The sequence below is a fragment of the Mobula birostris genome, chromosome 13 (assembly GCF_030028105.1).
Source record: "Mobula birostris isolate sMobBir1 chromosome 13, sMobBir1.hap1, whole genome shotgun sequence".
Classification (NCBI taxonomy): Eukaryota; Metazoa; Chordata; class Chondrichthyes; order Myliobatiformes; family Myliobatidae; genus Mobula; species Mobula birostris.
Window position 1 is genome coordinate 87,840,914 of NC_092382.1, and position 23,643 is coordinate 87,864,556.

General features: G+C 46.1%; 1 protein-coding gene across 2 annotated transcripts in view; it reads right to left on the reverse strand.

Annotated features, from left to right (window-relative positions):
• Window positions 1-7,238: 7,238 nt before the first annotated feature.
• The window catches only part of LOC140207112 (NACHT, LRR and PYD domains-containing protein 3-like), a 43,311-nt gene continuing 26,906 nt past the window's right edge, over window positions 7,239-23,643 (reverse strand). The window contains exons 10-17 of one of the 2 annotated variants that reach the window (XM_072275445.1): window positions 22,288-22,459; window positions 22,125-22,190; window positions 13,561-15,298; window positions 11,163-11,249; window positions 10,833-11,003; window positions 10,507-10,677; window positions 8,067-8,234; window positions 7,239-7,902 (exon numbers count right to left, since the gene is read on the reverse strand). In XM_072275445.1, the coding sequence (XP_072131546.1) occupies window positions 7,815-7,902; window positions 8,067-8,234; window positions 10,507-10,677; window positions 10,833-11,003; window positions 11,163-11,249; window positions 13,561-15,298; window positions 22,125-22,190; window positions 22,288-22,459 (2,661 nt within the window). In that variant the 3' untranslated portion in view covers window positions 7,239-7,814. Of the gene's footprint in view, window positions 7,903-8,066; window positions 8,235-10,506; window positions 10,678-10,832; window positions 11,004-11,162; window positions 11,250-13,560; window positions 15,302-22,124; window positions 22,191-22,287; window positions 22,460-23,643 lie in introns of both variants that reach the window. The other variant, XM_072275444.1, reaches the window with a different exon arrangement.

Genomic DNA, 23,643 nt, shown 5'->3' on the forward strand with positions numbered 1-23,643 from the left:
TATGGATTGTACACTATTATTCCCTCAAACCTAATCATTAATCTCCGAGATTTATGCTTCAACAACTTCTTGTGAGGATTCTCGATTTCCTCACTTTAAGAACACAGTCAGTTCTGATTGGTGATAACATCTCCTCCACAATCACCATGTGCACCAAAAGGCTCAGCCCCTGCTCTATTCGCTTTATAACTGTGACGGAGGCTAAGTACAACTCCGATGCCACGTTTAAGCTAGTAGACGGTATCTCTTTTGTTTCCCGTATGAAAAGTTAGGGTGAATCGGTATACAGTATAGCAGGGAGATTGAAAGTCTGCCTGAATCGTGCAACGACAGAAACCTCCAATTCACCGTCGGCAAAAGTAAAGAACGGATTATTGACTGCAAAAAGGGAGGTCCGTGAATTACACCTCATTAGGGTATCAGAAGTAGAGAGAGAGTCAGTAACTTTGAATTCTGCGGAGTTATTGTATCAGAAGTTATGTCCTGGGTCTAGCACGCAAGTGCCATTGAAAAGAAGACACGGCAGCTCCTCTACTTTCTCAGATGTTTACGATGTTTAGGCATTTCATCTCATGGTTTGAAAGCCTTCTATGGGCGTGCGGTGGCGAGTGTATTTACAGCTGCATCACGGCCTGGTATAGAATCATCAATGCCTTTGAACACAAAAGTGTACATAAAGTAGTGTATACAGACTATTTCTTCACAACCACCAGTACGTTCACCAGGAGCGCTGATGCAGGAAACAGCATCAACCATTTAGGATCCCCACAAGCCAGAACATGCTCTCTTCTTACTGCTGCCATCTGGTGGCGGTGGTTGGTGGTGCTGTGGGGGACAGAAAGGTTAGGTTGCCCACGACTGGGGCACGAACACTGACTCACACTCAACGACCAGAAAACTGAACTGGAGTGGATAACATCGCAAAATCTATCACTGAATTGATTCTACAGCCGATTGACCAACTTCCAATGACTGTTCAGCTCAAAAACGTAATATTTATCACTTATTTGTTCATTAGTATTGTTTATGTATATATATTATTCTATATCTGCTCATACGTTAGTTGTGTACACTACTTACCTGGTGGTCTAGTACGCAGGATTCAGCGCTCTCACCAACGCGGCCTTGGTTCGATTCCCGGTCAGGGAATTTGAATATTTCTTTCAAGTGAAGTCACTTTTTATTGTCATTTTGACCATAACTGCTGGTACAGTACACAGTAAAAAGGAGACAACGTTTTTCCGGACCATGGTTCTGCATGAAACAATACAAAAACTACACTGAACTGCGTAAAACAACACGAAAACTACACTAGACTACAGACCTACACAGGGCTGCATAAAGTAAACAAAAGAGGGCAGGCATTACAATAAATAATAAACAAGACAATAGGCAGAGCAGAGGGCAGTAGGTTGGTGTCATTCCAGGCTCTGGGCATCGAGGGGTCTGATGGCCTGGGGGAAGAAACTGCCACATAAACAATCTATAGTACTTATTGTTAATTATCGTGTTTATTACCTGCTGCCACAACAACCGAATTCCTGTCTATGTTTCACCTACATCCACCCGATTGAGGACCATTCTCCTATAAGATATAGGAGCAGAATTAGGCCATTTGGCCTATCGGATTTGCTTCGCCACTTCATCATGGAAGATGCAATTTTCCTTTCAGCCCCGTTCTCCTGCCTTCTCCCTGTATCCCTTCATGCCCGGATCAATCAGGAATCTATCAGCTTCGGCCTTAAAAACACACAAAGACGGAGTCCACAACTGCTTGACACAACGAATTCCACAGATTCACCTGAAGAATTTACTCCTCATCTCATTCTAAAATAACACCTCTCTATCAAGAGGCTGCATCCTCTGGTCTTAAACTCACCCAACTCACCCAGTTCAGCGAGCGCGTCTCCTCCACCGTGACTCCAAAGAGTTTCGATTCTCACACCTGACTGGAGATAATATTTCACCTCATATGCGAATTTTAATGTATTTTCATGAATGTAGCATAATTCATTTTCCCACCCGGCTATTTAAAACTTCATCATAAACAACGATGTAGGCAAATATTAACTTAATTGGTCAGTACCACTGAACATAGAAGAGTACATACACCAAGTTCCCCTTTGTCCCACCTTGTCTGTGCTGAACGATACGGAGAAACATAGAAATATATAAAACCGACAGTACAATAAGCTCCATGTACACATCCAAAAATCTCATAAAAGACCCCATCGTATCAGCCTCCACCACTGTTGCCGGCAGCCCATTCCACGCAATCACCACTCTCTGAGTAAAAAAACTTAACCCTGACAATCTCCTCTGTCCCTACTCCCCAGCACCTTAAACCTGTGTCCTCTTGTGGCAACCATTTCAGCCCTGGGAAAAAGCCTCTGACTATCCATACGATCAATGCATCATCTTATACATCTCTGTCAGGTCACCTCTCATCCTCCGTCGCTCCAAGGAGAAAAGGCCGATTTCACTAAACCTATTCTCATAAGGCATGCTCCCCAATCCAGGCAACATCCTTGTAAATCTCCTCTGCAGCCTTTCTATAGTTTCCACATCCTTGCTGTAGTGAGGCGACCAGAACTGAGCACAGTATTCCAAGTGGGCTCTGACCAAGGTCCTATATAGCTGCGACATTATCTCTCGGCTCCTAATCAATCGAATCATGCCAATCGAAACATTTCATGCGAACATATGCATAAAAATATATGAATACGTAGCAGCAGGTGTTCAGTAAGGAGCTGGCTGATCTGATCGCGACTCCCATTCTCCATTCCCCCACCCCACCTCCGCCGCCGCCATTGTTCTTCACCCCATTTCATATAAACAGGCCGTGTATGGGCGGCCTTCGTTCCCGGAACGTCATTTCGTGTATCAAACTGAGCAGAAAAGAACTGAGAGCTGTCATATTCCGCCGATATGACGGTAGCGTCCCGATCTCTCAGCCATGCTTGGAGTTCTGTTGCGAGCCGTTAGCCATGATTTATTCTCAGGTAGATATTGTTAATAACGGTGGCGTCCTCAATGCACTTCAGAGATCTCGCATATTCATCGATGTTAATGTGGCGATCGTAGGTAGTCGCGTCTCTGAACATGATCCCGTCCGTGTTTTCAAAACAGTCCCGCAATGCTGAGGTTCCTCCCTCTGGTCAGGTCTTTATCTCCCTCTGAACTCGTTTGACAAGTTTCATCAGTGGTTGATATGCAGGAATCTGCATAACAGATAAGATGTCACAGAAGCAGACCGAATAATTTTGAAATTACTGGTTTCTCGTAAAAACGATAGGCGTCCACACCAGGCGTTTTCAGAAGTACCTCCGGCCACATTAAAACCGATATATGGGCGAACCTCCTCCTACTGGGTATGCACAGGACTCATCTACAGAAAACAGGCGACATGTTTGTTGTCGGATATCGCCGTGAAAGCGTGGGTGTGCGTTTGTCCAGTTACAGACTAGAAAAACTTCGAAAGAAATTGCAAAACGACCGACAGCCGTTGGCTCTCGCGCAGGAGGACTTGAAACATATGGAGCATATGGAGACAACCGACAGGGAGTTCACGGACAGTACGACCCCGCTGACGACTGCTACATATCTCATGGGTATCTTGTGACTGTCGTATGACCATGATGTAATTGAGTAGCTGTTGAGCATGATGTAATGGTCTTATGGAGTTCACATGATGTAATTTTCCCGCCTATATGAGGTCACGTGAGGACATGTTCACCACAGGTATAAAAGGGAGACCCCTGGGATGACGCAGTTATTTTTAAGTTTAGTTCGGTATGTAATTCCTCAGATACTCTGTTATGCTGTGTATTGGTCTAATGACGCAGTTGCGTTTTAAAGTGGAGTGGACTTTCTGTATCAGTCTAGTATTGGAGAGTGAAGATCTTTCTGAAGTGCGGGAATCCTGAGGGATCGAATAAAGGTGGGGTCATTCGGCGGTTTAATGAAGGATCTACCTTATTGCGAATTCGTTCAGAATATGGTGATCTGTATCAGAGATAACTCCTGCAAGAAAGATAGATAGAAAGATAGATATACTGTATTGATCCCGAGGGAAATTTGGTTTCGTTACAGCCACACCAACCAAGAACAGAGCATAAGTATAGCAATACAAAAACCACAAACAATCAAACAACAAAATGCAAACTATGCCAGATGGAAAATAAGTCCAGGACCAGCCTATTGGCTCAGGGTGTCTGACCCTCCATGGGAGGAGCTGCAAGTTCGATGGCCACAGACAGGAACAACCTTCCGTGACGCCCAGTGTTGTATCTCGGTGGAATATGGCCGAAGTCCAACAGCAAAAAGTTCAATATCCGGTCTACAGACACGTTCCTCGATTGTAATATGACCCGGATTGCACTATCTGTTGTTAACCAGAACAGTAAGCACCCAACTCCTTAACGCTTACAGCTTTCAGTGCACTTCTGGTCAGCCCGAACGGTCTTGAAGCCGTCCATGGAGAAGTTTTGATCGGGTATGTCCTCGTGCAGCCCCGTTCCAGTGAAACACATCACACTGCACTCCCGAGATGTTCTCTGACGCCTGGCTAGCACCGTGAACTCGTCCATTTTATTACCCACCAAACTCCCCAGGGAATAGTGCAGTGTTCACTCCAGAGGAAAAGGTCAGTTCCTTTAAACCGTTTTATTTCCATCATCATAAATCCTGCAGACAAAGCAGTTCCGGCTTGGATCAGCAGTAACGTCACGTCTTCGAGAAATCTTTACTTCAGGAAAGTCTCTCCTAATTGACTGTATAAATAACTTGGCCTTTTTAGTTTACCATTCGAAGAACTGTGTTCGAATTTACCCTTTTAAGAACTGTTCCAGAGTTGCCGTATAGCCGTTAACTTCCGGTTAAATTAGTCGTTTGAATATTTTTTTCGCTATTGTTGATCAGAGTTTAATAAATGTTTGTTTGTTCTTATAAAACCTGATATATTGATATATTCATTGTTGCAGTTTACATGACACGACGAACAATGGAGAAAAAAAACTGACTAACCCTGGAAACATTTCTCGCAGCCATTGTATCTTCACCGACGAAAGGGACGACAGCTACAACTAAATGCAATAAGGCTTGTTACTGGGCAAAAGTGAAATTTGCTGCTACTTCATATGTCTGCCTTTACCTTTGCCATGTCTTTGTGTATTATTTTGCTGTATTTAACATGTGCAATAGAACGAGTTACTGGGCAAAAGTGATTTTATTTTTACCTGAGTAAAAGTGAAACTCACAATTTTCCTTTTTTGGCCTTAATATTTTCACGTTCATGCCAAACATAAGCTACTACTTAAAAACAACATTTTGGAAGTAGTGACAATTGCATCCATTCAATGTTTGCACAAGCAACACATTAATAAAGCAAACAACAGGAATGCTGCAGATGCTGGAAATTCAAGCAACACACATCAAAGTTGCTGGTGAACACAGCAGGCCAGGCAGCATCTGTAGGAAGAGGTACAGTCGACGTTTCGGGCCGAGACCCTTCGTCAGGACTAACTGAAGGAAGAGTGAGTAAGAGATTTGAAAGTTGGAGGGGGAGGGGGGGATCCAAAATGATAGAAGACAGGAGGGGGAGGGATGGAGCCAAGAGCTGGACAGGTGATTGGCAAAAGGGATACGAGAGGATCATGGGACAGGAGGTCCAGGAAGAAAGACAAGGTGGGGGGGAACCCAGAGGACGGGCAAGGGGTAGATTCAGAGGGACAGAGGGAGAAAAAGGAGAGCGAGAGAAAGAATGTGTGTATAAAAATAAGTAACAGATGGGGTACGAGGGAGAGGTCGGGCATTAGCGGAAGTTAGAGAAGTCAATGTTCATGCCATCAGGTTGGAGGCTACCCAGACGGAATATAAGGTGTTGATCCTCCAACCTGAGTGGGGCTTCATCTTTACAGTAGAGGAGGCCGTGGATAGACATGTCAGAATGGGAATGGGATGTGGAATTAAAATGTGTGGCCACTGGGTGATCCTGCTTTCTCTGGCGGACAGAGCGTAGGTGTTCAGCAAAACGGTCTCCCAGTCTGCGTCGGGTCTCGCCAATATATAAAAGGCCACATCGGGAGCACCGGACGCGGTATATCACCGTAGTAGACTCACAGGTGAAGTGTCGCCTCACCTGGAAGGACTGTCTGCGGCCCTGAATGGTGGTAAGGGAGGAAGTGTAAGGGCATGTGTAGCACTTGTTCCGTTTACACGGGTAAGTGCCAGGAGGGAGATCAGTGGGGAGGGATGGGGGGGACGAATGGACAAGGTAGTCGTGTAGGGAGCAATCCCTGTGGAATGCAGAGAGATGGAGGGAGGGAAAGATGTGCTTAGTGGTGGGATCCCATTGGAGGTGGCAGAAGTTACGGAGAATAATATGTTGGACCCGGAGGCTGGTGGGGTGGTAGGTGAGGACCAGGGGAACCCTATTCCTAGTGGGGTGGCGGGAGGATGGAGTGAGAGCAGATGTACGTGAAATGGGGGAGATGCGTTTAAGAGCAGAGTTGATAGTGGAGGAAGGGAAGCCCTTTTCTTTAAAAAAGGAAGACATCTCCCTCGTCCTAGAATGAAAAGCCTCATCCTGAGAGCAGATGCGGCAGAGACGGAGGAATTGTGAGAAGGGGATGGCGTTTTTGCAAGAGACAGTGTGAGAAGAGGATTAATTAATAAATTAATAAAGCACCTTGTTGAATGTATAAAACATGTCTACATCAGTGTTATCTTGTATTTCCATACAATGTTACATTAGGCTGTTACACATCTATTGTCAGAGAAGTACTGGCATAAATACGTAAACCACCCTCATACAAGCAAGAACCGAAAACAGGGCAAAGTGAATATACTTATTTATTCAGTAAGTTATGGGTCGAAGTATTTGATGAGTACATTTCTAACCCTTCTGGTTTCAGTCTCGTTGCCGTCTGTTCTGAAATTGTTAGTCTGTGCGGGGAGTTGTCTGCGAGAGCAAGAGAGTACGCAAGAAGGTGGGGGTCAGGAGAGTGCATGTATCTGGGGCGTGAGGAAGCGGTGTGTCAGCCTGGATGGGGAGGGGGAGTGAAGAGATCCTGGGGACCAGACACCATCAGACTGACATCCCTCAGCCTGGAGCTGAGATGCTGCTGTACCAGTGTGAGGAGCTCAGACCCATTATTGCAGTTCAACGGGTGCGGGGGGCAGCGGTAACCCCAGGGCACTCTTTCTCCTCTAATGAGACTCAAGTCCGACACCAAGGCGGGAAGTTACAGTGGTTTATTGATTTCATCATGACAAGTGTAAATTAAACAACGTGTGAGCTGCTAACTTGCGGGAATAAATCAGCTGCTCCCGACCCACAGTCACAAACAATTAAGTGACCGGCGACAGCCAGTGACAGGTTGAAGAACCTCACCGTCACTCCGCATCGGGGAACCGATAATCATTAAAATCACACTTCAGGGCCGTGTCCGGGATCACTGCAGATCCAGGTTCACTGCCGAGGTACTTGTCAAATTAACATCATTACATTGGCCGGACTGCAGAATGCACCGTCCTCAGCAAAGGGAGCAAAAGGATTCTCTCCCTGGATAATCGCTCCCCGGGACACTGGCGTCCCAGACTTAGACCCAGCCCCGCGGCTCTTCCCCTCTGTAAAACTTCCCGAGTCTCATGTGGAGGGGGTCACGAATGCGAACATCCGGCAGAACTAGCCCCACTGGACAGGAGGCGGAAATACATCAACTGTGGGAAACTGCGAAGTCACAGAGCGCGGTAAATTACATCTCCACGCGGCCATTATAGGTAAGGGCGTGGATGCTCACACATCCCGATGTTCAGAGCCACACTCTCAGTCCTGGTCTGGGTTCCTGCAGAGATCTCATTTCCTTCTCCCCGGTCTTACTGAACTGATTGAACCCCAGCCTGAAACAGATGGAAGAATAAAGATGAAATAAACAGATTACACAACAGTGACAGTAACTGGGGACTGGGATTAATGTTTCAACAACACTCACAGACAAATATCACCAGAAAACCCACGGATCCGCTGATAGTCTGTCACATTGAACATCAGCACAAACACTCACCCGATCCACTCCAGAGTCGGGAGGGTCAGTATGAGGCGGCGGAGAGCGGGAACAGATCGGTCTGTCAGCGAGTTTCCCATCAGGTCCAGCTCCGTCAGTGATGGGTTTGTACTGAGAGCTGAGGCGAGATCCTCGGCACCAGAATCTGAGAGACCAACATTGTACAGCCTGGAGATGAGAGACAGTGAGGGTGAAGGACAGAGAGACAGGAGACAGTAAAAAAAAAGCGTGTTTATCAGTAACGCAATTACTGATCACATGCAACACACATCAAAGTTGCTGGTGAACGCAGCAGGCCAGGCAGCATCTCTAGCAAGACGTACAATCGACGTTTTGGGCCGAGACCCTTCGTCAGGACTAACTGAAAGAAGAACTAGTAAGAGATTTGAAAGTGGGAGGGGGAGGGGGAGATCTGAAATGATAGGAGAAGACAGGAGGGGGAGGGATGGAGCCAAGAGCTGGACAGGTGATTGGCAAAGGGGATATGAGAGGATCATGGGACAGGAGGCCCAGGGAGAAAGACAAGGGGGGGGGAACCCAGAGGATGGGCAAGGGGTATAGTCAGAGGGACAGAGGGAGAAAAAGGAGAGAGAGAAAAATAATGTGTGTATATAAATAAATAACAGATGGGGTACGAGGGGTTGGTGGGGCTTTAGCAGACGTTTGAGAAGTCAATGTTCATGCCATCAGGTTGGAGGCCACCCAGATGGAATATAAGGTGTTGTTCCTCCAACCTGAATGTGGCTTCATTTTGACAGTAGAGGAGGCCGTGGATAGACATGTCAGAATAGGAATGCGATGTGGAATTACAATGTGTGGCCCCTGGGAGATCCTGCTTTCTCTGGCGGATAGAGCGTAGGTGTTCAGCAAAGCGGTCTCCCAGTCTGCGTCGGGTCTCGCTAATATATAAAAGGCCACATCGAGAGCACCGGACGCAGTATATCACCCCAGCCGACTCACAGGTGAAGTGTCGCCTCACCTGGAAGGACTGTCTGGTTCCCTTAATGGTAGTGAGGGGGGAAGTGTAAGGGCATGTGTAGCACCTGTTCCACTTACAAGGATAAGTGCCAGGAGGGAGATCGGTGGGGAGGGATGGGGGTGGGGTGGAGACGAATGGACAAGGGAGTAGCGCAGGGAGCGATCCCTGCGGAAATCAGAGGGGGGGGGGGATTGGGAAAGATGTGCTTAGTTGTGGAATCCCGTCGGACGTGGCGGAAGTTACGGAGGATAATATGCTGGACCCGGAGGCTGGTGGGGTGGTAGGTGAGGACTAGGGGGACCCTATTCCTAGTGGGGTGGCGGGAGGATGGAGTGAGAGCAGATGTACGTGAAATGGGGGAGATGCGTTTGAGAGCAGAGTTGATGGTGGAAGAAGGGAGGCCCCTTTCTTTAAAAAAAGAGGACACCTCCTTCGTCCTGGAATGAAAAACCTCATCCTGAGAGCAGATGCGGCGGAGACGGAGGAATTGCGAGAAGGGGATGGCATTTTTGCAAGAGACAGGGTGAGAAGAGGAATGGTCCAGATAGCTGTGGGAGTCAGTAGGCTTATATAAGCTGTCTCCAGAGATAGAGACAGAAAGATCTAGAAAGGGGAGGGAGGTGTTGGAAATGGACCAGGTAAACTTGAGGGCAGGGTGAAAGTTGGAGGCAAAGTTAATAAAGTCAACGAGCTCAGCATGCGTGCAGGAAGCAGCGCCAATGCAGTTGTCGATGTAGCGAAGGAAAAGTGGGGGACAGATACCAGAATAGGCACGGAACATAGATTGTTCCACAAAGCCAACAAAAAGGCAGGCATAGCTAGGACCCATACAGGTGCTCATAGCTACACCTTTAGTTTGGAGGAAGTGGGAGGAGCCAAAGCAGAAATTATTAAGAATAAGGATTAATTCCACTAGACGGAGCAGAGTGGTAGTAGAGGGGAACTGGTTAGGTCAGGAATCCAAAAAGAAGCGGAGAGCTTTGAGACCTTCCTGATGGGGGATGGAAGTATATAGGGACTGGACATCCATGTTGAAAGTAAGGCGGTGGGGGCCAGGGAACTTAAAATCATCGAAAAGTTTCAGAGCCTGAGAAGTTTCACGAACATAGGTAGGAAGGATTCAACAAGTGGGGATAAAACCGTGTCGAGGTATGCAGAAATGAGTTCGGTGGGGCAGGAGCAAGCTGAGACAATAGGTCGGCCAGGACAGGCAGGTTTGTGGATCTTGGGTAGGAGGCAGAAACGGGAAGTGCGGGGTGTGGGAACTATAAGGTTGGTAGCAGTGGATGGGAGATCCCCTGAGCGGATAAAGTCGGTGATGGTGTGGGAGACAATGGCCTGGTGCTCCTTAGTGGGGTCACGATCGAGGGGTAAATAAGAGGAGGTATTTCAGAGCGTGAGAGGTGTCACGTTCAGACACCCAGTGACTGTAAACACAATCTCCCACAGTCTGGTACTTACCTCAATTTCTGTATTTTACACTCCGGGTTCCTCAGAGCCTCAGACAACAGTTTCACTCCTGAATCTCCCAGTTTATTACTGCTCAGTTTCAGCTTAGTCAGTGATCTGTTGGTATTGAGAGCGGAGGCAAAATCCTCGACACCAGAATTTGTGAGACCAACATTCTCCAGTCTGGAGATGAGAGAGAGTGGGGATGAAAGACACAGAGAGACAGAAGACTGTACAAATCCCCAGTGTTTATCAGTAACACAATGACTGATCACATTAATGTTCAGTGTCAGACACCCAGTGACTGTAAACACAATCTACCACAGTCTGGTACTTACCGCAGTTTCTGTATTTTACACTCCTGGTTCCTCAGAGCCGCAGACACCAGTTTCACTCCTGAATCTCCCAGCTTATTAGCACTCAGGTCCAGCACATTCAGTGATCTGTTTGTACTGAGTGCGGAAGCAAGATCCTCGGCACCAGAATCTGTGAGATCGACATCGTAAAGCCTGCAGATGAGCGAGAGAGTGGGGGTGAAGGACACAGAGAGAGACAGGAGACGGTACAAATCCCCAGTGTTTATCAGTAACACAATTACTGATCACATTAATGTTCAGTGTCAGACACCCAGTGGCTGTAAACACAATCTCCCACAGTCTGGTACTTACCCCAGTTTCTGTATTTTACACTCCGGGTTCCTCAGAGCCGCAGACACCAGTTTCACTCCTGAATCTCCCAGTTGGTTCCGCCCAAGTCTGAACACAAACAGACAAATTGATGAACAAAGTGATTCAAACTGTGGATCTGAGGGATTTTTTCTCTCTCGGATATTTCAGGAAACATTCAACGCTTCAGTAAAGTTCCCATCACTGTCACTGTCCCTCACTGCCCATCTCCAGGTTTTTCACGAACGTCAGTAATTTCAGTCAGTGTGACCCTGTAAACTCCACATATTTTCTCAATCCCCTTTGGTGAGGAAAATGTTACCAACTTGAGAGCTTCAGAAGGCGCAGGGCCGGTGGTTGGAAGAAAGTCCCACAGTGAGTAAGTTTTGTGAATTGGAAACTCTCGATGGTAGATGTTGGTAGAGACCACTCCTGAGGAAACAGCATGAGAAGACGGACAGGAGGAGGGACATGGGATAGAGTGATTTCACAGGAGGAAGGGAAAGGGGGAAAGAAAGATTCCACAGTATGAAAGGGGACGGGTAACGGAGATCCAACAGGAGGAAGGGATGGAGAAGTGAGGTGCCACGGGAGGAAAGGGGTGGGGAAGAAAAATCCCACAGGAGGAAGGGGGGGATGGGGAAGAGAGATCCAAAAGGAGGGAGAGGGATGGGGAAGAGAGATCCCATAGGAGGAAGGAGGATGGGGAAGAGATATCCCACAGGAGGAAGGGGCATGGGGAAGAGAGATCCCACAGGAAGAAGGGGGATGGGGAAGGGAGTTCCCACAGAAGGATGGGAGATGGGGAAAGTGATCGCACAGGAGGAATGGCGGGGGCGTGGGTAGAAATCCCACAGGAGGAAGGGGGGGATGGGGAAGAGAGATCCAAAAGGAGGGAGAGGGATGGGGAAGAGAGATCCCATAGGAGGAAGGAGGATGGGGAAGAGATATCCCACAGGAGGAAGGGGCATGGGGAAGAGAGATCCCACAGGAAGAAGGGGGATGGGGAAGGGAGTTCCCACAGAAGGATGGGAGATGGGGAAAGTGATCGCACAGGAGGAATGGCGGGGGCGTGGGTAGAAATCCCACAGGAGGAAGGAGGGGATGGGGAAGAGAGATCCAAAAGGAGGGAGAGGGATGGGGAAGAGAGATCCCATAGGAGGAAGGAGGATGGGGAAGAGATATCCCACAGGAGGAAGGGGCATGGGGAAGAGAGATCCCACAGGAAGAAGGGGGATGGGGAAGGGAGTTCCCACAGAAGGATGGGAGATGGGGAAAGTGATCGCACAGGAGGAATGGCGGGGGCGTGGGTAGAAATCCCACAGGAGGAAGGGGGGGATGGGGAAGAGAGATCCAAAAGGAGGGAGAGGGATGGGGAAGAGAGATCCCATAGGAGGAAGGAGGATGGGGAAGAGATATCCCACAGGAGGAAGGGGCATGGGGAAGAGAGATCCCACAGGAAGAAGGGGGATGGGGAAGGGAGTTCCCACAGAAGGATGGGAGATGGGGAAAGTGATCGCACAGGAGGAATGGCGGGGGCGTGGGTAGAAATCCCACAGGAGGAAGGAGGATGGGAAAACACATCCCACAGGGGGAATAGGGTGAGGAAAAGTGATCCCACAGGAGGAAGGGGAATGGGGAACAGAGCTCCCACAGGAGAAAGGGGGAAGGGTATGAAAGATGCCACAGGAGGAAGGGGGATGGCGAAGAGAGATCCCACGGATGGAAGGGGGAAGGGGAAGAGAGATCCCACAGGAGAAAGAGGGATGGGGAAGAGATATCCCATAGGAGGAAGGAGGATGGGGAACAGTGATCTGAAAGGAGAAAGGGGAATGGGGAGGAGAGTTCCCACAGCTGTATAACGATGGGAAAAGATAATCCAGTAAGATGAGATGATCTGTAAATAGATTGTACGGGAGGGTTGGATGTGAACTGAGGCCCACACTTGGGAGCGAAGATGCCCACATGGAGTCTTGGTATCTGGTAGTGAGCAAAGTCACACAGGTGGACTGGTGATGATCTGAAGGGTAGGCGAGGACAATCTCACAATGGTATTTCTTTCCTTCTCACTTCGACAGTCTGCTGATGGTCTCTTGTCCCTGGGTGTCAGTAACAGTGAGAAGGAACATTGTCAATGGATGTGTCACAGACAGCGAGAAACACGGCCATTCCTGTGATTTACTACCATTAAACCAACAGCCATTGTTCACTGATCTGATGAAGTCTCCAACATCACTTTGTAATGAACCACGGGATCCTCCCCTTACTGGGGAATTACTGAGCAATCCCTTGGGCATTTATATCAATTCTTCACAATCTGATTTACTACAGTTTTACCCAAATTCCATCACATTAAAACAACACAGTGGAACAGATCAGAGTGAGAGATAAATCAAGTTACCTCAAATTCTGGCACTTGTGCAGCCCGGGTCCCAGCCGCTGGATTCCTTCACACTGAATGTGGCAGTACTCCAGGCTGAGCTGTTTTATTGTATCACAGAGTCTGATGACATGAGACAGGATCGCGCAGTCAATCGGGGTCAGTGTCATTCCACTGAATGAAAGTGTTTCCACAGATTCCAGTGCGGCCTGAGGCAGTCCAGGATTCTGAGACTCAAACAGGTAGTGCAATGTGTTCAGGAGGCTCCTTTTACCAGCTTCACTCCACGTGTTTCCACTCTGGCGTTTAACCTCCTGCTTCACCCAGTCAATCACTCGGCGGGCTGTTTGATGAGGAAATGGACCCAGAAGCTCCTCTAAGCCCCGAGCTGTTATTGGGGAGGAGAGACCAGCAACAAAACGGAGAAATACCTCAAATCGTCCATCGGTCATGTTGTGGGCTTCAGTGAGGAATTTCAGGATATCTCCAGAATGTGGATTCAGGAATTGTGCGAGTGCAGCTACAAACTCTTGGATGGTGAGGTGTGGGAATGTGTACACCACACAACAGGCAGAATCTTCTCTCTCCAAAAGCTCCATTAGGAACCCGGACAGGAACTGGGAAGTCTGCAGATTGTTCTTGATCAAATCTCCCTCTGTAAACACAATCTTCTTCTCAGATACTCCTCTGAAGGCCATCTGACCAACCCTGAGTAACACATCACGGGGGTTCTCAATCTCACGGCCGTGGTTTTTCAGGATGTTGTAAATATAGTAGGAATACAGTTGGGTGATGGTCTTGGGAACTCGTTGTGGGTCCCTGACTCTTTGTGTGAAGAAGGGGCCCAGTGCCAGAGCGAGGATCCAGCAGTAGGAGGGGTTGTAGCTCATGGTGTACAGGATCTCGTTCTCCTCCACGTGTTTGAAAACAACAGCTGCCACCATCTGATCTTCAAAATGCCTGATGAAATATTCCTTCCGTTCCTCACCAACAAATCCCAGGATTTCAGCCCAGACACTGATCTCTGCCTTTTCCAATAAATGTAACGCAGTGGGGCGGGTGGTCACCAGCACTGAACACCCTGGGAGCAGCTTGTGCTGGATTAAACTGTACACAATGTCAGACACCTTGCACCGGAGTTCAGCATCTGTGCATGTGTTCTGAGTTTCTGTGTCTCTCCGACTATCGGAAAAATCGATTCTGTCGTTGAACTCATCCAAGCCATCGAATATAAACAACAACCTCTCTGGGTTTTTCCACAATTTTTCCAGAACATTCCTTAGGTAAGGATAGAAACACAGGACCAGGTTCGAGAGGTTTATGCTACAATTGATCGTGTTTAACTCTCGGAATTTGAAACTGAAGACAAACTGGAACTGTTGGTATATTTTCCCTGTGGCCCAGTCATAAACAATCTTTTGAACCATTGTTGTTTTCCCGATCCCAGCCACTCCCGCCACGACTGCTGAACTCCCAGATGTGGATTTACTCCGGGAAAAGCTGCTCTGGAATAACTGATCAGTCCGGATTTTTTCCAGCTCTCCGCGGAGATGTTTCTCTCTCCATTCCTCGTGGTCTCTGCCTCTTGCCAGCAGCTCATGTTCCACCAGTCTCCAATCACGAATAGTAGAAATGACCGTGAGCTCAGCGTATCGATCAACCAGCTGGAAAACCTTCACCTTCTCCCTCATCAGGATCGTGTTCACCCTCAGTGTTTCAGTTTGTGTCCGCAGAGTCTCCTTGTGTTTCTGTTGAACATCTTCTATGGGAACAAAGAAAGAGTCAAAATGTTAAATAGCTCAACTGACATTTCAGTGTTTGAGAGTACATAAATTAATTCGATGCTTCCATGGATATTAGGACTAAAAGTAAAATTTTGTTCATATACACCGGAATTAACTACGATGAGTGTCCAACAAATGTCCAATCCTCATGTTCTGGTACTAGTTAGTTGTAAAGTTAAACAGTCCTCTGATATCCTATTGTAATCCTGACTGCACTGGCTTTGCAACACGTCACTATCTTTAAAGCATTGTTTCAATCATTAACAGACGATGTTAATATGGATCGGCTGTGGAACTATGGAGAGCAGGACACTGTGCATTTTGGCAAATCTGCACAACGGGGAGTCACAGGGTGTCCCCTGCTCTTGTATCAAAACAGGAGCAGAATATGTCTGAAATCCTCAAGTCAGCCAGCACGTGTGGAGAGAGTCGCGGAAGAGTTTCCGATCGATAACCCATTGGAATGACAAGAAAGAAAATAGATAGCTTTCAGTGTCAGGGATGGAGGAGATGTGGAAAGAAGGAAAGGAATCTCCGTGAATGGGAGCGACCACACGCGTCTCAGTGTTCTTTGTCTTCTCTCTGGGAGTGTGCGATGAAATCCGGGCAACTGGTACTGGGCAGTCTAACAGTGGGGGTGTGGGGTGCTGTCTTAGGAGGCCTCTGTTGAACAGAGTCGACCATGGATGTTGCGTCCCAGCTGACTAGATGCGCAATTCAGGACCCCACGATATGAAGAGCAAGTTATTACCCATGTAGCAAACTCCCCTTTCCATGCATCTGATGAACGCATGAGACTGATACAGGCAGCAGTAGCATTGAAGGAATTGCCAGTCTGTGTTGAATACAACCCAAAACTGCCTTAGGGCTTCGGCTCCAGATTTATCCTACTGTGTTTACTCCCGAAGTCTTCCCCGTGAATGGGTATAGCTGCAAGGCAGTGGAGGCTTGAGATCAGAGTTTTCCTTCTCCTGGATGAGCTGCCCGATGCGTCTGGCTTTAAGGTGCCATTAACCCACCTTTGCCAATTCTCCCAACGAAGAAATGCTTCCACGAAGCTTAGTTCCTGACCCACCCTTGAAGGCCAGGCGCTGGACTTGTTTGACAGAGGCTATTTGAGTCTCAAACCTTTAGATATATTTAATACGTCGTTGGAGCTTATAACCGGGGGTGGTAGTGGGGATAACAATCTTAAACAAACAAGTGGCTCCGTATTATTGACAACAATAAATTGGTGAATTGGTTTATTACTGTCATAGGTACCGAGGTAAAACAGAAATGTTTTTGCATGTGATCTAAATAGATCATTTCTTCAAATCGGTGCAATGTGGTTGATTAAGGAAAAAGAGAACAGAATAGTACTGAGAAACAGTGTTGCAGTTGCCAAGAAAATGCAGTGCAGGCAGACAATAAAGTGCAAGGACAAAGGATCATTGGCAGGTCAGATTTAAGTTGAACTATGCTCCTAACCTGTAGATTTCAACTTAAGCAGCAGCGCTCTCAAGCAAATATCGAGGTCACCGAGTAACAGCAGCCTGCTTGTGACATAGGTGATGAAAAACGCTGATCCACGGCGCAACTAAGATTTCTGAGTAATCCAGAAGAGCGACTGCTGAAGAAAAGAGGAGATACAAGAAGGATACAGTTACCCAAGCGCCTTCATCCCTGCTGTGTCTGTGTTCCTACTGCTCCTGCGTCTGCCTAACCAGAATTGGCCCCTACAGTCACCAACGATCAGCTTGGAGACAGGCTGGGGTATTGAGGTTTGAGCTTCGAGACAGGCTGGGGTCTTGAGGCTTGAGGCTGCGGGCTGATAACTCGGAGTCTGGAACTCGGATACAGTACGATACTGTACATCAACATAGAACCGGACTCACTCTTCGAAAAGCCGGGACTCATCTTTAACACGACACCAACATGAGACAGGAGAGTACATAGACATAGAGCCGGGCCTTATACTTAGACAAGCCAGAACTCAACTTCTTCTCCACACCAAAGTGGGACAGGACCATCCGTCGGGTAACGGCAGAACGGCTGGACTTATCCAACAGAGGCAAAGTCAAGACAAGCAAGACAGGTCCCCTCGCAGAGCAACCAGAATGGCCTGAATTACCTGACGGAGGCGAGGAAAAAACAAGACAGATTCCCCCCGCAGGGCAACGGCAGAACGGCATGACTTACCCCACGGAGGCGAGGACAAGACAAGACAGTTCCCCCGCAGGGCAACAGCAGAACGGCCTGATTTGCCCCACGGCTGCAAGGACAGGAAGAGACAAACACCGGAGAACGACCGACAGTTCCATTTCTGCATCGGGGTTGCTCCGATTCTCAGTTCAGCCAGAAACCACAGCTGGCTACGGAAACAGCCGGATCCCTACCTAGCTCAGAGCGCCTGGCAGCTACTCAGCTGCCTGAGAAACAGCCAGAATCCATAGCGCGAAGACAGCTCCGACTACAGACAGCAAGGCTTCATGAAGGGATGGTTCCCCAACGCGGTCTAAAGATGGCAAGTGGCTGCTCTGGTCTTCCTCTGGCAGGTTGCTCCCAGGGGATCTTGACAAGTCAAACCAGCGGCTCACACTCGACCCCTAGCCCACTTATATTCCAATCCCCAAGATGGGAATCAGGTGCCTATGATTAGGCACCAAACAAGGGACAGCTGGAAGACCGGACCGTGAACAGGAATGCGGACTTCATGGACCCAACCATGACACTCTCCTAGTTCATGTTAATCTAAGTGCGTTCAAGTGCGCATGGCATTTTCAAAAATTGTTAATTAAGTTTTTATTTTCCTTTGCATGTTTTCCAGATCTGTTTCAGACCAAGATATTATTCCAAAAGAATAAATCAATATGGGCATAGTGAATGTTTAGTACCTTTGTTATATTTTTACAGTTCAGCCCTGTTTGGCAGATTTCCTTATGCCAAGAAGTAAATTTTATTGGATAATTTTCCTTTATCGCTCGATGATCTATATTCTTTGCTTGTTGATATCCTAACTATACTTATACGTTTCATATCCACCCGTCAGTTGTCTCTTTTATATTCTAGTAGTTCTATTGCAACTGTCATAATTTTTTATGTTCTGTACCTCTCTAGCCCAAAGTTAGAGCAGTTAGAGCGCCCTACTCAAAATTTCTGTTACCGTGAATAGTTAAGTAAGTAGAAGATGAACTAATCTCCAAAAGTCATAAAGTTTAAGATGAAACATTCTTTTCAACATTTTAAGCAAGATTAGTATTATTATTGTTTTGTACAATTTTAGAGGGAGGAAAAAGGAAAGGAGCAGCATGCAAAAGTTTGGGCACCTCAAGAGATTTGAGTTTTCAGATAACCTTTACCAAGTTCTCAGACCTGGATTAGCTTGTTATGGCTATTGCTTGTTCACAGTCATCGTTAGGAAAGGCCGGGTGATAAAAATTTCAAAGCTTTGTAAATAGTCTGACACATCAAACCTTGGCCCAACAGTTAGTAGCAACGGGCTCCTCTAAGCAGCTGCCTAGCACTCTGAAAATTAAAATAAATGATGTACGCAAAGCAGGAGAAGGCTATAAGACGATAGCAAAGCGTTGTCAGGTAGCCGTTTCCTCAGTTCGTAATGTAATTAAGAAATGGCAGTTAACAGGAATGGTGGAGGTCAAATTGAGGTCTGGAAGATCAAGAGAACTTTCCCAGAGAAGTGCTCGTAGGATTGCTAGCAAGGCAAATCAAAACCCCTGTTTGACTGCAAAAGACCTTCAGGAAGATTTAGCAGACTCTGGAATGGGGGTGCACTGTTCAACTGTGCAGCGACACCTGCACAAATATGTCCTTCATGGAAGAAACCTCAGAAGAAAACCTTTCCTCCGTCATCACCACAAAATCCAGCATCAGAAGTTTGCAAAGCAACTTCTAAACAATCCTGATGCATTTTGGAAACATGTCCTATGGACTGACGAAGTTAAAATAGAACTTTTTGGCTGCAATGAGCAAAGGTATGTTTGGAGAAAAAAGGGTGCAGATCTTCATGAAAAGAATACCTCGCCAGCTGTTAAGAACGACAGTGGATCGATCATGCTTTGGACTTGTGTTGCAGCCAGTGGCACGGGGTGGCATTTCAGTGGTAGAGAGTAGAATTAATTCAATTATATACCAGCAAATTCTGGAAGCAAACATCAAACCGTCTGCAAAAAAAAACGCAGATGAAAAGAGAATGGCTTCTACAACAGGATAATGTTCCTAACACACAACTCGAAATCCACAATGGACTACCTCAAGAGGCGCAAGCTGAAGGTTTTGCCATAGCCCTCACAGTCCCCCAACCCAAACATCATTGAAAATCTGTGGATAGACCTCAAAAGAGCAGTGCATGCAAGACGGCCCAAGAATCTCACAGAACTTGAAGCAGTTTGCAAGGAAGAATGGGCGAAAATCCCCCAAACAAGAATTGAAAGACTTAGCTGCCTACAGAAAGCATTTACAAGCTGTGATACTTGCCAAAGGGGGTGTTACCCTAAGTGCTGACCATGCAGGGAGCCCAAACTTTTGTTTCGGACCCTTTCCCTTTTTTGTTATTTTGAAACTGTAAAATATTGAAATTTAAAATAAAAAATATAATCTTGCTTAAAATGTTAAAGAAATCTGTCATCTTTAACTTTATGGCTTTTGGAAATCAAGTCAGCTTTTACTTCCTTATGATCGGTGTGCCTAAACTCTGGAAATTATTCCCATTATTTGAATAAGTTGCTTTAGCTTTACTGAAGCAAGTGCAACTAATTTCAAATCATCCCTTTATAGCAGTGTCAAGGTATAATTCGTTTTGTTTTTGTTTCTCTGATTTGATACCTGATTTTTGCCCGTTTCAGTAAATTAGTAAGTGGGTTTAAAGTTAGACCAAACCATAGTGGGCTTAGTGAGTCGCCCTGGAAAATCCCTCCATTTATTTTGATAACCGTGGTTGTTCCGTTGTGGTTGTTAATCGAGTAATTATTGACCGCTAATGCTTCATAAGATATTGTAGAAATTTCACAAGTATTGGATGAATCTTATACGTACGTTTGTATTTGTAACTTCTCTTAACCATGATGGGGGCAGAATCAAATGGTTTTTGATTGACAATATAACATAAAAAGATTTTTGCTTTCCCGAGGATTTGATGTATTATTTGTTGTTCCTTAAATTTGTTCATACCCTAACGGCATTCTTTCTGCTCTTCTATTGTGGTTATCCAAGTGAGTGGTTATGAGTAACAAGATGCACGATGTCACAATTTTATATATAAAATTGTCTTATTATTAAGAGCCAGTAATAACATAGTAGGTGACCATTCGATAGTCTTAAAAATGCAGAATTAAAGCTGTCTTTGAGGCTGGTGGGAAATACCTTCAGCTTTTAATATCTTCTGCCCATGGGAGTATGAAAGAGAGAATATTTGAGGTCGGTTTGGGTTCAGCAGCAAGGCTTCGGGTGGAGGAAGCAGCATTTTGTTAACCTGATGGATTTCTTCCAGGAGGTGACAAACACGATGGATAAAGTTACACATGGATATTGTCTACTTGGATATTAGTAGTGTTTCACAACATCCCACATGGGAGGATCATACAGAAAGTTAACATGCATGGGAACTGTGTGAATATCCTGACTGTCGGGGACACCACTGGGAGGAATCTCTTTCGCTGCTGGGTGGTGAACCTCGGAAATATTGTCATAGTCAGCTAAAGTAAACAAGACATTGGGTACATTTAAAATGCAGGTCAATATGTTCTTGGTTAGGAAGAGTGTCAACGTTTACTGGTAGAAAGCAGGAAAATTGGGTTGAAAGGAATTGCGGAGCAAATTCACTGAGCTGAGTGGCTTAATTCTGGTCTCAAGTCTTATGGTTTTGGGGTGCATCTGGAGTATTGCACTCACTTCTGATTGTCCAGGTTGGATGTATCGGAAAGGGAGAAGAACTGGCTCACCAGGATGTTGCCTGGATTCAGTGGCATGTGATACAAGGAGAGGTTTGATAAACCTGGTTTGTTAACTCTGGAGTTAGAATACAGATCTGACAAAAGTCTACAGATTGAGAGATACGAGTTTGGGAAAACAACCCGTACTTTGTTTTTCACATAGGACTGGTGTCTAATACCAGAGGGCATCTGGTTAAGGTGAGATGGGGTAAATTTCCAGCACTCGCGGGTAGTTTTTTTTCATAGGGTGCTGGGTACCTTAAATTTACTGCCTGGTTCGTGTCGGAGGCAGCTATGTTAGAGATACAGATCCTAAGAATGTGCAGGAAATGGAAGGACATGGTCAATAATATAATAGAGGATACTAAGAATGTTTTTCTTTCTCAAATATATAAACAGAAAAAAAGGGAGCGAGTCAATATCAGACCGCTAGAAAATGATGTTGCGGATGTAGTAATGGGTGAAAAGGAAATGCCAAAAAAAATCTGCGGAAGTCACGAGCAGAATTCCAAAATTCAGCTGACAGAGTTGTGTGTAGTACTATAACGAAGGAGAAGGTGCTTCGAAATCTGAAAAGTCTGAAGATAGAAAAGTCACCTGGACTGGACGATACATTGTATCAGGAGCCGGCCTGGGGTGCGTGGGGATTTCCAGGGCGTTAGGACATGGAGTGAAGGCTTCATCAGAACCAACAGCTCCATTAATAGAAAAATACATTGTAGAATATTCAGGCTACACCGAGAGGTTCTCTGAATTGTAACGTGAACCAAGAGATCAGTGAATGATTAACGGTGAATTTTGATTCCCAGGTTCTGCCAAGTCACAGTCAAACATTCGAGATGTGGTTTGAACTGAGCATTTCATTACTCACCTGTCAGTTCAGTGGGTAACTCAGATAACCCTTGGGCGATGTTCATGTATTCTTGCGGATCAGGACCTGTTTAAATCAAAAAGAGTTCATGAAAATAGAACTAAAATAATTTAAAGTATTTATTTCAATGTGTCTTTGTGTTCAGTGTATGTTTTCAACGTACCGAGCTCCTGTATTTCCCTTAGTATTCTGTCCAACTTCGGTAACTCAGTCCTCCATGTCACAAAGGATTCCCACATCGCCCTCCGGGTCTGGGAGCCTTTGCCCATCACCAAACTGAGGAAGAGTCTGGAACTCTCTGCCCGGTTTCCCTTCTCTGTCAGTTCGGTGACTTTCTACAAAGGGAAAGCAATGAATTTATTGTGGAGCTGGCAGACAGACATGGAGAATGTGGAGGAAAATGTCTGTTCATATCCCCAGTAGCTTCAGAACAGATGCAGTCACTGGGCTGCTGCTTCATCCTCCCCGAGTTCAGTTAATAACAGAGAAACAGTAACTGAAGGAAATTCTAAATCAATAGTGTGTAAGAATAAGGATTTACTGAAACCCTGCGGTAGATGCAATGTGATTAATTTCCTTGATCTGTCAATGTGCAACATTGATTCAACAAGAAATGACAACAGAAACGGAAGATAGGGGAGAGCAAGAGAACAAAAAAAAATTGACGGCGGGCTTCACTGAATCATGGCTGAAAGAAGATCATAGATGGGTGTTTACATCCAAGGATAAATATTTAATCGAAAGTATAGGCAGGTAGGTGAAAGGATTGGGTTGACTCTGTTATAAAAAAAGAAAAGTCCTTAGAAAGAGGTGATATCGTATTGGACAATATAGATGTTAAGAAACTGCACAGGTAAAATGACACTGATGGAAATTATGTACAGGTCCATTAACAGTAGCCGGGATGAGAGAGAAGAGGCATGGGAAAAGGTCAATGGTGAAATAGCCATGGGGAATTTCAGTATATACGTAGCTTTGGAAAATCAGGTTGGTGCTGAATCCCAAGGAAGGGAATTTATAGAATGCTTATGAGCGGCTTTTGAGAGCAGCTTGTGGTTGAGCCCATCATAGGAAAGGCGAGCTGGATTCTGTCTTGTGTATTGCAGTAGATTTGATTAAGGACCTTAAGGTAAAGAAACCCCAAAGAGGCAGTGATCATAAAATAACAGAACTCACCCTGCAGCTTGAGAAGGAAAAGGTAAAGTTAGGTGCATCTATCAAAGTGGAACAAAGGAATTACAGAGACATGAGAGAGGGGCTGGGCAAAGAGGGGCAGGTGCAATGGCAGAGCAGGAATGGCTGGAGTTTCTGGGAGTAATTCGGAAAGCACAGGATAGATAATCCCAAAAATGAAGAATTATTCCAGAGGAAAGATGATCAATTGTGTTTGACGAGGAAGTCAAAGCCAGCACAAAAGCAAAGTACAATCTAGCAAAATATAGTGGAAAGCTGGAGGACTGGAGAACTTTTAACTAACCAACAGAAAGCAAATAAAAAGCCGTAAGTAGAGAAATATGAA